Raw genomic sequence first — 17918 nt, forward strand, 5'->3', positions numbered from 1 at the left:
GAACAAATGACCTACTGATTATCCTCTACCCGGAAAAGTCAACAAGCCCTGCACGAGGGAGGTGGCCTCACAGCCACACACACGTAGGAAAAGCCACCTACCAGCCACGCATCCCTTTTATTTCCCAATTAAAATGTATGTTGCCAATAGTGCAGCGATGCGGTATCCTCTTACCAATGACCTCTTCTAGAGAATGAATAACATGGAGCTTGTATATTAATTCATCTTTAGACCTCACCTCCCGCAGGCGCCAGCAGTGTTGTATAACTAGGTTTGTGGATGAGAGTAACACCAGCCAACTTCAAGTCTTAGTTAAGTGATCAGAAATACCCTGGCAAGACTAAACCACCGCTTCTCCTCCCCTAAAGATTCTTCTAATTCTTCTTTTTGCTGATGTAGTCCTTGAACTCTACAGCACAGCACTCACATTCGTGTTCTCAAGCTCTTTACTCCCTCAAGAACCTCAACGCTCTCATTTCTTAAGCAGCTATACAAATTGATCCAAACATCGAGAATAAACCCGGGGAGGAAAGCAGCTCTAAATATTGATTTTGAACATTCATGCCTATGGCATTCAGACGTGGTTCTGATATAGTCACTATCCTCTGAGTCACTACACCAGCTGAACCAGTCTCAGCTGGGATTTCTGCCAACAGTGTTGAGCATCCATCCATCAGGTATGATATAGTAAGAAGTGCAACACGTGAAAAAAAACAGATTCCCGGTTTGAACAACCACAATAAGATATGGTAACTAGAACGGCATTTTCAGAGCTCAATTTTTTAAAGCTTTTCAGAAGTTTAATGCCTATGAGAGCATTTTCTATAAGGTAAATTATTTTGCTTTCACTGGAAACTTTTCCCTGTATTTTATGCTGCTTCAACACTTACAATTCAAGCATATCAAATCTGCTCTACTTCATGAGAACCAGAAAGTGAAATCGATTTGGTTTAAGTATCTCCTCTGGTATTTCAGTAAGCATGAAGTAAACAAACAACGACACAATTTTTTACAATTTCACACTTCAGAAAACCAAGCGATACTAGCAGCAGCTAGAAAATCCCAATGAATGACTTTGAGCCCAAGTGGGCCTCCATCACTGGTATCAAAAGCTAGCCCCAGTTATGCTTATCCGTAAATGTGGCACTGCCGCTGAGCCCTTCCAGCCTTCCAAAATCACTGAGACCAGCTTAATTTATTTATTTTTTAACCTTTAATAGCTTTAAATTCAATTATCTCTTTTGTTTGTTTGTGTTCCTAAGTCACTTTGGGTTCATGCTTCCAAGGTTGTTTTTTTTTTTAGCTGCTAGGATAAGAAGAAAAAGAGAGAGAAAGACAAACAGAGACTGAAAGAGAAACAGAGAGAAAGAAAGAGGAAGAGAAAGGAAGGATTCAAACACTCACAGGATTCCAGCCACTGGTACTTTACAAAATCTAACAAACTAATGCAGGTCTGACAACAAAACTGAAATATTTACTAGTCATACACAAAACGTTTTATGAATCTTGACACAATACCTTTTATCTTTTTAACAAAATTGACAGTTTTTCAACAATATCCAAGAATCAGAGCAAACTGGCATCTTACTGAAACAACTTTATGTCCTAGAAGTGATGACTGTGACAAGCATATACATTCTACATGTGAATAATCATTAAAACACTAAAAAATAAAATATAAAACAAGAAAAAATAACTTAGCTCCTACTCTGTCATGTTAAGTCTGAATTTGTTTTTTAAGTAACAATACATTTATTAACACTAAGATCACAAAAAATACCAGAAATAGAAATCTGACAACATTGCCTCTGGAATGAGGTTGTTTCAGATTCTTACAATACTGGATTATCAAAATAACTCCCATGAAACTGGTACACCAAAGCCATTAATAGCCCAGATTTATACTACAGTCTTGGCATCAGGTTCTCTCATTCTCTCTCTCTTGATCCCTCCCTCCCTCTTTTAAAGAGGATAGTGATTTCAAAACGAAAATGTGCCTCCCCTTAATGTATTTCGAATGTTGTGCTTTCCATTAGAATTTGAAGAGCGAGCAACATTTCTGCTCAATCTGTTTTGAATAAGACATTTCTATGTGCTATGACAGTATATTGAAACTGTGAAAGAGGCTGATTTCAGACTATCAGATCTCAGCTCCTCTTTGGAAACCCTCCTTTATATGAATGCATTGTCATTTACCATGGGGAAAGTAAAGATTTCTTACATGAGTAAGGGATGAGGACTTGATGAGGACTTCAATGTGTGAGTGAGCTCTTAAGGACAAGTACTGCTTCCCTTGGACTTTGTACTACATTTAGCAGACTGTCAGCACTTAACTAGAATAAATGTTGAGAAAATATTTAGGAAATAAATAAAAAGGCCTTACTCTGACTTAATTCACATCAGTCCAAATCAGGAGAAATGCTACTAAATCCCTAGGTAAAATTATGACACAAAGGGAAACCCATCAATGACTGCAACAAGGTTAAGATTTTTGCCAGGGAATGGTATAATCTCTCTTTACACGCTATTTATAGCTGCATTCATTAGGAGTTTTCATATCTTGACAAACCAGCTGACACAGAGAGACTCAAATAATGTCACCACTTAAGACATGCGCCCAAACATTATTCGCTGGAAACTGAAAAGCTTCAGAAATGTATCACAGGATCCATTACTTAGCCTTAGACACCGCAACTTGCACAACCTGGCCTATCATATGATGCTAAGGCGTTTTTCTCTAATTAGAACCCATTTGGAGAATCAGAGATATCTAACACTTCGAAAACACTTCCTCAGAAATACCACCGTGTATGAATCACAAATGCAACACGGCATTTAAGCGTGAGGTTCGCAAAGTTGACTTTTTCTATTTCTGTATCAGACTTGCATCTCCCCAGCTCCTGATGAATATGCTCTGATTATCATAATGCCTGACTTCTCAAATGAAACCAGCCCAACTTTGAAGATACGCCTCCCACAAACAGAACACAGACAATTACTAGGTCCAGTTGTTTTTAATGCCACAACGGCCCAGACATCTGATGAGAACGCAGACGGCAGCCGTCTTATGCTTGAGGCCATGGGCCTTGGGAGATGTGGGCTGAATGCTTGGCTCAACCAAACACACGAGCTTGTGAAAACAATCTCGTCTCTGTACTTTGATTCCAAAACGATAAAATGGCAGCGATAACATTTCTTTTATTCTGCAATCTTGTTTATTCAGACTGTAAATTTTTTTCACAGCAAAGGTGGTTTTAGGCACACCTACCAGAGAAAAGGAGGCTGAGATCTCACATGCTACTTATGTACTACTGTAGTGCACACAATTAACCATGATAGATATAGCTCTCAAACACTTAATTGCTGCTCACATTTAATTTCTTACTTTTTTTTTTTTTTTTTGGTGTGCATTCCAGTGTCTAGGCTCATGCTCTCTCAGATTGTAGTGCAATAATTACTATAACACTTCTGCCACCTAGTATTTCTTGACTTCAAAGTTTAATCTCAAGTTAAATTTTGGGATAGAAGCTTTCAACTGCATTAAGCAAGCACACCCTCACTTGCTCTGGCACACGTACCTCAACTCTCCTGTTTTTCATTCCTGCAGGCAAATACTGTACTATCTTTTAAAATATTTTCCAACACTTTTGCAAGGAATGACCTTTCTGTTTTGTACCAGCAAGTAAGAAACAACAAGAAATGTGTTCTTTATGTGTAGTTTATTTCCCTCTCTCTCAGCTGTTTAGCTGTGGGGTTACACGCAAGACTTACCGGTGATAGGCTTCCCGGCGGTACTTTTTCAGAGCATGCCCATCCATGTTTGCAGGGAGATCTGCTGCATTCTGGAGTCGGTCGCTCCACGAGGTTGTCATCTTTAAACACTTATTTATTTCTGAAAGAGTCAGAAGAGAAAAGCTTGCTCAAGTTCAAGATCTGTTTCACCAGCAAGTTATCTGTTTCCTGGTGCTGAGACGCAACGCTACTCAGGAAGTCTTGCAAAGTGCCCAGTGGGATGAGCTGTGTTTGCAGGTCAAGCAAGATGCCTTCCTCTGAGATATTAGGTGAGAGAGGGAGTCAACTCAGAGCAGGGAGGGCTTCTCCACATGGCTGGAACTGCTATGACATTCCTATCCATCATGGTGAAAATGCATTTTGAAACAGGGACCTTGTTTTCCTTGCTGAAAAGGCATTTTCTTTACCTTTGAGTTGCTAATATCCAGGAGGGAGAGCTGACGGACACACAAGATAAATCCTACACGAGATAAACCCTACAAACCCCACTGTGACCGACCCTGCCACACGTACCACAGTAAAAACAAAGAGCCTTGTCTCTGGCTTTGTTTCTCTGATCTCTAGGCAAAGACAATGCTTTGGACTGATGCCAAAGGAGCAGGAGCAATCGGAAGGGAAGTAGATTATCTCTGCAGCTCAGCCCCATTCAGGCAGAGCAAGAACCTGCTGCAACGCCGCATTCACCAGCAGATCTTCACCAACGCCCGCACCCCTTCACGAGAACCGGTTGTGAAAACTAAAGCAGGAGGCAGTGTTTCGCTGCAGGAAGGCCCTGCAGTGAGGCATCGCTCAGTGGGGTTCCTCTCCCACTGGTGCACTGGGAAGTCCTGCTCTTCCCCTCCATCCCAACACGTGTCCTGCTGTGCCCCTGCCATGGGGTCTTGGGATTAAGCAGCCCCATGGTGAGACCGAGCAGCCCAAATCCTCAGCCACCAACACCACACGAGCAAAGCAAAGAATCAGCTCCACTCAGCCGTCCACAACACCATCAGAGCCAGGGCAGAGAGCGGGGTGGGAGATGAGTCCCATAGTTATCCCAAATTACGTACAGCATGAAAACTGTGGTCCTGTGCAACCCACGCAACTGCCAGACCGCAGGGCTTGCCTTGTTTGCTCTTCCTTAGAAGAAACAAAACCACCCACAGGCTACACGGGGAATGATACCATTTCTAGACACCTTTAAAAGATGACTGCCCTCGTCCTACAGAGGGGAACGAGGTGATTTCAGCGGAGATGAGAGCACAGCGTGTGTCCACATTATTGTCGGTAGTCGCCACGCGCTCGCTCTCCTAGAGGAAATCTGTATCAGTTTTTAGTTTTAGATTTGATTAAAGACCAACAGTTGTGATTGCTAGAGCATCTGTCAGTGCACTTGCCTACTATTTGTTGGTCATAAAAATCAAACAGAAGGCAAATAGCTTGGCTGTAAAGAATATGTTCCTCCCTCCCCCTGCATTCTCTGCTCGTCTCCCAGTTACTAGAACCAACGTTTACAAACGCATCTGATGCCACATCCTAAAGGTCACCAAATTTAGGCCCTGGCAGGCAGCCGAAGGGGCTGCATTCCTCAGCTGAGAGCTCTCCGTGGCCGGTTCCCTGCGGCACCCCGGGACAGGAGGTCACCGCAGCCGGAGGGCCGTGGGGCAACTTCCACAACAGGGCATGCAGGGAGAAGCAGCTTTTAAAATAGCCTGGGTGCAGGCCACTAAGGGCTTCCCAGTAATTACCAGCTATGCAAGCCATGCCCAAAGGCAGGTGGAAAGCAGGCTGCAAGCACCAACCTGTTCCACTTGAAAGGCCGGGCACTGAGCCTGCGGCACAGCCCAGCAGGGGCACAACGGGCTGCAGTGGCCCTGCTGGAGGAGAGGATTTAGGAAGCGATGTTGTGCACGAGGACAGGCTCCAGGGAAGTGCATGAGGCAAAGCAGGGGTCTGCCGTGACCCCAAGAGTGCAGCCTCAGAAAGGGTTTGTGTCGGCAGGGGTGGAAAATTGGCTAAGCTGTGAACTGTGTTTCAAGATAGTCCCAATCATCAGCACCCTGGTCTGACCTGGAGCTGTTGGAAAGCTACTGACTTTGAGCTGGGGATTCATATCCAAAAGACACACACACGTTTGAGGCCTCTACATGGAAAGCTAAACAGCTCTGAAAAAAATGCAGCATGGTTGGGCATGAGACCCTTAGAGAGATCTGGATCTCGGTCTGCTCGCTGAAAGAAGCCTGAGCACACCTCCACACCATGTAGCAGGGCTCCACTAGGCGCCTTACCCAGTCCCACACATCTCAAAATTTGAAGATTTACACCCACAGCCAAAGGCAGAGCCTCTCTGTCATGCTAGCTGCTTCCCACCTCGTCTGCTTCCCATCACAGCACATTAGGCAGAGATTGGTGCACAGACACTGGGACAGGACTGCACCCGACGTCCATCCATGCCAGACATCTGATAGTTCCCCAACAGCACCTTGCAAAGCATCCTAAAATCCAGAACCTTAGCAGGTCACCTTTCATAGCATCTTTTCTAAAATGAGGAGTCAGTGAAGCAGTCTGGGCCTCGTGTGAAGAAACCCTCTTCCACCACAGGAGATATCAGACAGGGTGCGGCGCGTGCTTGGAATCAGAAATGGGAGCCTTGAGGAAACCACAAAAATCTGAGTTTCCATAGCTAAGCAAGAAAGGCCCGAATTATTTTAGTGTTCCAGCAGTATTTTGCTGTCGCTGTGATGAAGAGGGTTCAAAGGGAGGACAAGGTTTGTAGACAGAGGCAATGTCTTTTATTAGACCAACTGGTATGGCTGGAAAAAATAGACAAGCTCTTAGGCATACGAGCTTGTCTAAATTTCCAAACTCTATCAGTTGCTCTATTAAAAGATATTACCTCTGCCTTCAAGCTTTGTGGATTTATTTATTAAAACTGTTGTTTTAATGTCTGCATAGCCTAAAATAAAAGAGTCTAATGCTGAAGCTTTGGGTTACGTAAACTCAAAGGCACTCTTGCAGCTTAGCAGGCTCCACTGGCACTCCAGCAACAGCTTTCTGCTCCGAAATAAAACACTAACAACTCACAAAAGGTATTGTGAGGCCTCTTCCCCACCCAAAAACCTTACTCACGCAAGAAGTCGCACTGACTTGAATGAAATTCTTCCGGTGCTTCAGAGGTACAAGGAGCCTACCTGAGCGGGCATGAGACATGGGACCTGTTCCCTGAATGCAAATATTCCTCTTCGCCGCGGTGCCAACCACAGAGAAAAATAAGAAGGGCTGATTCACTACGGCCACTTGTAAGCCACTGGAATAAACATCTAAGAGAGCAGGCAGCCAGCCAGGCAAGATTCTCAACTCCGAGCAACTGAAACCCGATGCATCTTTCTTTAGTTACAAATCTATTTTTGAGATCAATAATCTGTAAATAGCTTCACGTAAAAATAGAAATCTTTACACAGATGAAGCATGTCAGAACACCTCCCCGTAATTTATTGCAACCATGCGCCTCGCTAGTGCCGTCCTAATTAAACATCTGATAGCACTTAGGGCGCAGGGCTCGTTTTGAAGAAGTATTTCAAAACTCCGAGCTACAATGCAGCACACATGCTTCTGCCCAAAAGAACATGACATTTTTAACATATGTTCTGTAATGAATTCACTTGTTTATTACATAGATAAGGTATTTATCCTAGTGTATGTTTTTCAGACACTCATACATGTAAGATAACGTGCTCAGAAGCATTCCCCTTCAAGAGTTTTATTAGTTATTTTTCTCATCTTTTCTTGGCCAGTTAGAAATTTCTGATCCTGCTAATACCTCGTGTTCAGGTAAAATGCGCTGCCCGTATTTTTTTCTGAGTGTGTTTTTAACACTTTGATGATGCAATGCCAAATCAGAGGCGTACACTAAAACGTAGGGATAAACAACACAGCAGTGACAATCCCACTTTTTTCCAGGATACTGTCCAAGAGCTCGTACAGCAGAAACCAAACCCATGGCTATAACCAGTCCCAAGGCACCGACCTGCCCTCTCCTCACACATTCTGCCTCAGGAATCCTTGCCAGCACGACCCACACATGTACACGTGCGTGGGCACAGTGAATGGGGACAGAAATAATCACACCTAAGGTTTGGTACCTAAAGGCATTGCGTCCAGCCAAGGCAGTGATGCCCAGACCTCCTGGTGCCCTTGCCAAGCTCTCAGCTGTTCCTCGCCCCTTGCTGCAAAATTGCTTCATCCCAGGTGGCTTGGGGGGTCCCAGCAAGGGGGGAGTGAATGAATTGTGTTTGCTGTGTCTCTCCACTCTGTGTGTGCCATGCGGGAGCTCTCCCTAGAGGTGATGAATCGGTTTATTGCACTCCTCCCCGCACCTCACCTGCCTGAGGGGTCCTTCCTGCATGTCCTCCAAGAGATTTGGGGCAGCCAGGGAGGTGCAGAGCATTCGGAGGCCCAGCCGGCAGCACAGGGGAGGGAACAACCTCAAATGCTCCCCGAGCTCCAGCTCAGGGCATCACAAACACGCTGGAGCACGTGGCAAACTACCAAGGCATCCCGGGGCTGCTAGGAGGCAAGGTAACAAAGAACTTCTAGAACTAAAAATGCCAGCTCAGGAGAAGAAACCAATCCAGTAGGTGGCGGTTCTGAAACCCAGGGGAGCTATTCATGCGAGCCACGTACCGAAATCTCGACTCACGCTCTGCTTAGGAAGAACAATACAGAGAAATGGGTGGAGGACTCCCCAGCATGTACTTTAATGTTTCCGATAACCCAGAGCCACCAGGTCCCAGATGCACAGAAGTCAGGGTGATCAGGGTCCAGGAGAGCCAACAAACCAAGCTCTGGACAATAGGATAAACCCCTCCTTTGGCTCCTGCTGGTACAGCATAAAAAAAGGGGAAAAAACAAGGCTTGTGACAAAGCAATTTGCAAAATTTGGTGGAGAGCTTTTGGAGAGCTAAGGACAATGTAAAGGTGGTTTTTAAAAGCGTAACAGGAATGAGAAAAATCCTACCAGCAGAGCAGAAGCATTATAGACCAGAGAGGAGGAATATTGTAGAAGGGGTAGAATTCTTCATGAGATATTTCTAGTTTGCATTTAATAAAAAGGATGATAATGCCAGGCCGGCATTAAACCCTTAATGAGACAAAGTGCTTCCCATTCATTTTGCAAACAAAGGGAATATTAAACAATACACAACAGACATGAACATTTTTAACGAGCCAGTCTGATAAAATCTCCCCAGGAACCCTAAAATAATTAACTGGATGTATTTCAGGCTACGTCAGCTTTACCTGATGCCAAACCTTGGAAATGGGAAACGCAGTGAAAATGGCAATGCTGGATTCAATTAACGAAGAATTAGAAGATAAAAAACAAATTGATCTCAGTCGAGGTATCGATAACACTATGCATCTAGTTCACATCTACAAATTTTGGGGAATTACGTGTACCTGCACACAGCAAGGCTCCCAAACCAGTAGACTTCTGATGTGCTCCAAGCTGCAGGGATGGCATGGATGCCAAAAGATGCTCTGGTCTGCCTCTGATCCGCAGCCCCACGTGCCAGCCCGAGCTGGGAGCTCACACACACAGCTCCTTCCTCTCCTTCCCAGCTCCAGACGACAGTTCAAACCTCTCTGTGCTACTGCCAGCACTGCTGCTTAGCAGCCAGTGGCAACTTGCTTCCAAAAGGTGTTTTCAATTAGTGATGCTTTTGGAAAATGAATATGTCCTCGACTTGAAACGTCTGGCAATGCTGGAAAGCCCCCGGTTTCCAAATATAAGTAGAGATGTTTGTAAATGATCTAAACCAGAAAATTCCCCTTTTTTTCCTCTCTGTGCCTAAAGGTAAGTTCTTCATTCGAAGAACTTCCACTTCTGGGTGGCCACCTCTTCGACGTAGTGACTTCAGGTCCATGATGGCAGGAAAGGACAAAATATCAGAACACTAAATTATTTCCAAAAGAAACATCAAAGTGTATCTGAGCTCCTGATAATTATCCTTGAGGTTGGCTTTAAGCAGGATAATTCTGTACGGCCAGGACAGGATATTAAAGAGGTAGAGACCTGCTGTTAAGGACCTGTTAACGATACCTACAGATGCAAGTAGTGAATTCACAGCAGATCTCACCTGTGCTTCATACAAAGATCTTTTATATAATGTTAGCCTCATACCACAGTCCTTGCTTGGAGGATTGTGCTGGTCCTTCCACCCCCAGCTTGCCCTTTCAGACGCTGGCTCTGGCAGGGGTATCTGCTTCCCTTGGGCCCCACCACAGAGCTGGCCTCAGCGAAGCTGCGTTTCCAAGAGAGAGCTTTTAGTCAAATTGGTAAAGTATTTCCAGACACACACTTATCTGAGGATAGTCTGAGAGATGACAGTATCTCCTGGGTTATTTCTGCATGGGTAAGGTACAAGAAGGCAGAATGCTACTCGAGTGGCTTATGATAGGGTTTGATTTAATTTCAGGCTGAATTTTATCTGTGTAATGAAGCCAGATGTTAAAGAAATGGCTATATAACAACAAAGAGATAAAATATATTTAACAAAATTCTGCTTATGGGTATTTTTATCATTTCTACTGACAATCATATCCACAGAGTGGCTGTACGATGCCTAGAGATGTAGCAGCAATCCTGGACCTGAAAATGCATTAGATGCCCTAAAAAAACACAGATCAGATGAACCGGGAATTTTTTAGGGTGATCCTCCATTTCTATCCAAGGAGTTCTGTTTGGGTAGGAACTCCAAGGAGCATTAGTTATTTAAAATATTAAATATGACTTAATTATCATCAATTTCATGGATGGTTAAAAAGGAGTTCGGAAAAACACTCTGAAATCCACGGTGCAACTCTGCAAGGAGCAAACCTCAAACCTGACCCTCTCTGAGTACCAAGAGATCATCTCTTCTCCTCAATCATCTGTAATTGAGTTTACTGCCTTAAAATAGAAACCACAAATTCTCCAGTCAGCTAATGAGAATGTTTTCCAGCTTCTACAGAGATCGTGCTTCTCAATATCTCCCGCAGAACTGCCATTTTAGTTAAGTCACTTCCAAAATGCTGCCTGTTACACAAGCAGTTTGTCAGGGGGAGTGCTGATACCCCATTTCTCTAAGCCCAACGTGGCCAGCACCGTCCCACCGCTAGAAAAAAGAAGGCAGACCATCCTTAAGGAATGCGAGACTCGATCCAGAAGAGCAAGAGCCATGCCACAGAGAATAATCAGCAAACATGAGCTCTCACAGAAATGCTGTGACCGCAGGTCAAATCTGATCCTTGCATGTACAAGGCCACCAAGCAGGACTCTATGTGCCTGCCTGCTGCTGCTCCGAATGCTGCTGGAGAACTCTCTTCGGTCACCTGTCCCCATTCAAGAGCAATAGTGATTATATTGAGGAAGGAATAAAGCTATGAGAGAGAGTAAAGCCTGGAGTGGAAGCTTGCCAGTTTGGGGAGAGCTGCTCTGCAGGTGATCTGAAATAGCCTGGAAGCGTCTGCACACAGGAAGGGCTCTTCAGTCCAGCGATGACAGGACATGAGCCTGTGACTGGAAATTAAATAAATCCACACAAAGTATTAACAGGGAGGATAATCAATTGCAAGACAAAATGTTGAGGTAGTTTTTTCTATCACTAAATGAAGGGGAGAGGATGTTCAAATCAGCCTTTTTTCACGGAGGCAAGAAATAATGCCAAAAAGAAAGTCACAGTAGGTCAGTCAAGCAGAGTATTGTGCCTCGGGTGACTCTTCCTCACCTTATAAATGACATACCAGTGAATAACAGGCTGAGGCACAAACAGTCTTGGAGAGAAGAATGGAAGAAACTCACTTCCTTTAGGAAAGGTTTTCTGCAGGAAAAGAGCACCGCAGCCTGCAGCAACCTCTGCTGCAGGATTCCCCAATTGCTGTCCAATTGACCACCTGCCAAAAGCAAGCACGGACCTGGCTAATAACATAATGTTCTCACTGCTTCTTGTTTCCAGCTGTTAAATTCCAGTAAGAAACCCATAAGATAGTTCAAATACTTTGCTCATCCTGTTTTTCCCGTAAGCAATTGCTCTACTTACACAAGGTCTTAAAAGATTAAAAAGTAGGGGTGAATTTGATCTCTGCTGTGATACCGTCCACCCTAAAGAAAATATTTAAGAATTCACATGTGTTTGCTTTAGCTGCAAACCAGGGGGTAAGCTTTGATGCAAATGCCCACTAGAATTGGAATGTGATGTTTGGTATCTGCAGATACTAATTCCATTGCTACGAAGCTGAAGCACAACAGTGCTGGCTGGGCTGCAGGTTAACACAAACAGCACAAAAGGCAGAAATGTCAGCATGGAAACGAACACACCGAATTCTGCAAATCAGAACGGAAAGCCAGCATAAACTTTTCTATTCCACCCCTGCTGCTTTGCTTCAGAACAAACTAAAACCTCTTTAGGTGTTAATCTTTGGATTTGTTAGCAATGCTTTTTTTTAGCAAGCATTACCTCCAAGTAACACTCTCGGTGTTCAGACCTGCGTAAGGACCTGCCACCAGCTGAACACCTCCGTGCGAGTCTGTAACTCGCAGAGAGTGAACAAGACGCAACGTGTCATCCCCGGAGAGCAAACTGGAAAGCCATCCCTCCGCATTCTGATTTCCAACCAAGGAACTGCTGCCACTCTAACCTGCTATTAGGGATTATACAACAGTAGCTCCTTTGGCAGCGGATCCACGGTATTTCACAACAATGACGCCTTTCATTGGATTCCGCTGTGCTACAGGACGCAAAGGCAGACTTAACGGGCCCTTCCAGGAGCGTGGTGGTGAGCGACAAAGTATTTGAGATGCGCAGCTCCGATCTGGCACACAGTCATCCAGGAAGCATGCAAGTGGGTCAGCTTGGATAACGCAAACAGCCCAAAGCCCTCTTTATCTTCTGAACACGGAAGGTAGGGAGGACAACATTTTCTTGGCTTTCCTTACTGTCAGTGCTTACTGGTTAAAAAAAAAAATAAAATAAAATTATTTTCTCTGAAAATCGTGGTCCCTGAAAGTTAAAAAGTTAAAGGGAAGTTAAAGGAAAAATAAGGATGATTTTTTAAAAGACACTTGAAACCTATTTGACGGTGGATGGGACCTCTCTCCAGGCTTGCAGGCTGCATAAAGAGATGTGACAGCAGGATCTGCAGCTGAGCCATCTCCGCAGGTTGGAGGGGCCAGTTCCTACCTCCCCTTGCTGAAAGCTGTCCCTGCTCAGCCCAGGTGCAGCCAGCTGGCCAGTCCACACCAGTCCCACAGGCATCTGGATGCAGCACTAGCCGAGGGACGTGCTGCTGAGTAAAGCAGCCAGCGTACTTTAACGAGGGAACACGGACTCCTCCTTCCTAAGAAAGCTGCTGAAAATAAACACTGAGATCAACAGCTGAAGATGATCTGGTAATTCTGAGAGCTGCTCGGTCAAAAGCAGTGAGAACTTTTTTTTTTTCCTGCTAGGAGTTGTCTTTTGCAGCATCATCCCCTGCCTCCCCACATTCTTTAAGGAAAAGCTTACCAAATATGCATGTATTTACTTGGTCTCTCTTCTTTTTGAGATCTCACCTATCAATAACAGGCAGAGCACTCACATCATTGACAAATGAGCCTGTTTTTCCAAAAGAAGGATGAGTGGAGAACCATGGAACTGAAGGGGACAAAGGAGAGACAGCCTTAATACCCAGCATGGCCACAGAGTTCATACACAAAACGGGGCCACAAACACACAGAGTGCAAAATAATGACACTCCTTGGCTACAAAGGCACTGTGAAGATAAATACAGAAATAATTTAGTAAAGAAGGTCTTAATTCTCAGTTCTCCTAGTATATCATGCTCCAGAAGCACACCAGCCTACGATAGATTCCATGGGTTCCTATTTTTGCCCTTAAATAATGGTTACCCACCTCTCTTCCACAAAGCCTTCCTTGATGCTGATCCAGGTAGGAAAGGCAAGAACCTTGTGCACCCAGGCTCAGCTCACCCACATCACCCCTGGGCTGGCCCTAACACCCTCCTGAAATGTTCACCCAGGCCAGAAGGACAACACTCACCTTCCCTACGTTGCTCCCAGCTAGCAGCCACCCTTCACCCTCTGTCTTTCCTGCCCCTGCTCTTGGTGAGCAGTCCCACGCAGCAGCTTTCTGCCTACGAGAAGAAAGCCCCGCAGACAGCTGTGCCGACCGACTGGGCACGGGGATGAAACCCAGGTAGCGTGAAGCCTGTGGGTGTTTCAAAGCACTCGGAGCTGTGCGAACTTCCCTTCTGCACACAGACAGCTCAACTCGTTCCTTTCCTGACCTGTTTTTTTAATCAGAGGCAAACACAGTAATTATAGTCTGCCTGATTACAAATGAAATTACAAACCTGTCCTTAGGGCACAATAGTGTCCCCACCTACACCTTATCGGCCCCCAGATCTCATTTAATCTTGACAGATGTGTAGTACTGAGGCACCGTTGCAGGAAACTCTTTGAGTAAATTAATTTGACGAACACCTTCTCTGCAGCACCCCACGCTCTTCCAAAAGACGGCTTATCCCTGCAGCACTTCTTATGCAGCCTACGTGACTCAATTCATCAGAAAAAGAACTGAATAAACTAAGAACATCAACCTCTGATGACTTGGAGCTTTTGCTGACTCTGGCTTCCTTTTGATAACCTAACTGTCTCGGCTTTATCAACTGATACCAAAGGCCTACATTATACTGTTTCCAACAGTATCGACCTCTTTTCTTCAGAAACTTTTTGCAACCCTTTCCAAGTACAACACAAAGCACGAAGCTCGTTTGGGGAAAACCGTCAGCTTTCCATGGGCCCTTCAGTTCACTGCTTTTTCGTATTTTAAATCAATCCTGCTGACACAGGAGGTTGTGCCCTGACAGGAGCTGAGGAGGGCACACAAGATGTTCTCCCTGTGCTAGTCCCAACACAGACTGTGCTGAGGGAGGACACAGATGAAATGACAGATCCACTGCTGCAGCTGTGACCTGGAAGCAGCCTTCCAGCCTGAAGGGTGAGAGAGCATTAAAAAAGAACTAAGACAGCACTGTCAGCAGGTCCTCGTTATCCCGAGATCAGAACCGAGAGCTCCCGACACCAAACCTTGCCTTTGGCCACGGCTTCTCTCTTCGGGGAACCTGAAGTGTCTCGTTAGTGCGGAGTTAAAGACACATTCAACAGCACAGCCGGGTGCTCCTGCTGCAGATGAGCGAGCAGCCAGAATCCCCTGCATCCTGAGACACCTTTAAAGCACTCAGTCCCAGGCAGAGCAGCGTGACAGCCCCAAGTCACTGAGAACGTTACCTCACCTACTGTAGTTGCTAAAAACAAGCCGACCACGTGCCCAGCCAGCACCGAGCCTCCAGCGTGGCCACAGAAATGCCTCCTCCTAACTCCTTCCTAAAAGCACTTGGAAAAACCTCAGCCGGGCCCTGAACATCACAACACGGGTCTTTTGGAGGACACTTCTCTGCATGCCCTAACCTTGCCAATATTTGTTCTTGACCCCACCAGAACACTTCAATTTATGAGGCCTGAAAGTGCTTTTTATTACTGTCTTTGTTAATATCTACCCGCTGCATGGCTGTGAAGAAAAACGAGTGGTAGATGAATAAAACATTGTTGGTTTTTCATCATCCTTTCCCTCCTGATTGCTCAAGCCTAGCAAGCAGATTTTTTTGGCCTTGGCTTGTAAAACTGCCAAGTACAATTCTGCAAGAGAAGTTACAATACATGTAAAAGAAGAGTTAAGAACCTACCTAATGTATTATTCGAGGTGAAAAAACATAGGAATGGTTAGATCACGTGCTTTTAATAAACTCTTAGAAAGGCCACAGTGTTACTGCCCTGGATCAGAACTAATAGAAATCCCCAAATTATTGAAGGCTACATATGTATATTTCAGCTCAGATCACAGCAAGGAAAGCTCTTGCCAATTTGTATACAATTTGCTCAAAAACATCACACACATCTGCTCCTGATTCCAGCCCTAGCATTTTTTTAACATCCTCACGCTCTGTAAAACCGTTCCATTTCAACACTACTCTGCAGAGGATATTAAGAAACACCAGAACACGTGAGCCACTCATTCTGCCCAGCATGCCTGCAGTCACCAAGTGATTAATAGTACGGGTAAGTTAAATTCACATTATTGACTAAAAAGGACTTAGCAAAAGATCTTCTGGTACACCAGTCACTGCTCGTGTAGAGAGGGCATTTTGAAAAATGGAGCAGAGGGATTTTATGTCTACTTACTTGAACCACTTACAGATTTAGTTAGCAAATGCTCATTGTTATAATTTTTCCCCAGAATTCAGATCACCGGTACACCAACTGACTGATGCTTGCAACGTGAAGTGGCAAGTGAAATCTGACTCCTGCCTCAGTTTCCAGACAGCAAAACGAACAGGTGATTTACCAGTCTGGCTTGCTTCTATGTTAAATTCCTCCTTCCAGCTTCACTCAGCTGCTTGGATTACGACGACGGCAGCTACCAGAACTGACCCAGAGGAGCAGTCTCCAGGGTCAGCCTCAAGCTAACAGGTGCTCAGAGCACCTGGAATTCACGTTCATCTCATCAGATTTCTTCACGGACTGAGCTCATCCTGATCGAAAAGCACATACAGAGAATGAGGTTAAAAAACTGGAAATGAACAAGAAATGAACAAGAAGCAATTATGCAGCAGCTATGGGTATCTGTTCCTAAGGGGTCTCAGTGAATACGGCATGGGATGTCAGAAAGGACGGGATTTATCCAAAACACTCAGGACCAACTCTTGCAGACATTTCCTGTGACTTCTATAGGCACCTCTCTTTGCAAAGGCTTGAGCTGAATTGCTCTGCAATGTCCAAAAAGGCGAGCTGGAAACTTCAGAAAGCAACATTTGAAATACCTTTGCCAATGCATACAGATCTTCCACTGGAGAAAAAGGAAAAAAAAAAAAAAAGGATAAAAACCATCTCAGAGGGAGGTGGAAAAAAGAAAGGAAACCAACATGTAAAAATGTTATTATTATTATTTTTAATTGCAACTGGTTTCACTTACCAACTTCCCAAATTACCTGCAATGTAGCTTACTAGCCCTTACCCTTTGATGTTATTAGTGGTAATCACTGTGTTATGTTTACAAAGCACTGGCATACATCTCACTCAGTGCTTCCTTGGCTTTCTTGAGGGCAGAACATTCACATGCTCTTCTCTGACCCCATGTTCCTAATTATTGCTGTGCATGCCTACATACAACTCATCACCAACTGAACTGACCCGAACACCAGCTGAATCCAGCTGGTCTAGAGATTTTGCTATGCTTTGTACTAACCCATCCGTCTTCTCCCCTTCCAATTTACCTGCTGCTCTAGGTTATTTCAGAAGCTGATTAGAAAGTTTCTCTTGACGAATTCCACAGCCAGATGTGCCATGTTTGATGCAAAAGCCAAGAGGCACCCGGTCCAAGCAGCAACGTATGAGCTGATTGCCTCCTGTTCTCCGAAGGCACTAAGGGATACCCGTTAGAGCAGCAGCCCTGCTCCCTCCCAGACACAACACACACAGCTGGGATGCAGCTGGGGCTACCGCAGCAGTGCCGGCAGCAGCTGCTGCCCGGGAAAAGGCAGCAGCTCGCCCCAAAATAGGGGCAACCCACCCCAAAATAGGGGCAACCCACCCCGAAGGTGCCTCAACCCACAGCCGCCCTCCGCAACTGCAGGGCTGGACCACCCGGGTTGGAAAGTGTTTTTTGGAAGTGTACCTTCACAGAGGGTTCGGCGAGGATTTGCTTCCTGAAACTCCAGCTATAACGCATCTTAAGTGTTTTGTGTGTTATGCCAATGATAACACGGAGAAGTACAAGGCCTGGGTCAAAGCCAGTTAATCCAAAGGGCTGTTCTTAAGTAAACAGTGGGAAACCATTCTGCTTGGGAGCCTCCCGCAGAAAGCCGTGCAGGAAGTCTCTGTTTTCTCCTTTCCGCTGAACCAATTGTGCCAAGTAAGGTTTCACGATAATCTGGTAGTAAGCATATATGCAAAACAGTACGCCTTTGTTTGAAAAGAGCTGGGAGCGGTGAATATTCTCTAACTTAATTAAGCTGAGTTTGGACTGCGTAATGACTTCAAGGAACCTTTGTTT

At 45.0% G+C, this 17918-nt stretch overlaps 1 protein-coding gene across 1 annotated transcript in view; it reads right to left on the reverse strand.

The window, feature by feature from the left end:
• NT5C2 (5'-nucleotidase, cytosolic II) overlaps positions 1–17918 on the reverse strand; it is a 56264-nt gene that overhangs the window by 34101 nt on the left and 4245 nt on the right. The window contains exon 2 of the mRNA XM_032191154.1: positions 3772–3892. Coding sequence (XP_032047045.1) covers positions 3772–3872 — 101 coding nt within the window. The 5' untranslated portion in view covers positions 3873–3892. The remainder of the gene's footprint in view (positions 1–3771; positions 3893–17918) is intronic.

This window comes from Aythya fuligula, chromosome 7, assembly GCF_009819795.1.
Source record: "Aythya fuligula isolate bAytFul2 chromosome 7, bAytFul2.pri, whole genome shotgun sequence".
NCBI lineage: Eukaryota > Metazoa > Chordata > Aves > Anseriformes > Anatidae > Aythya > Aythya fuligula.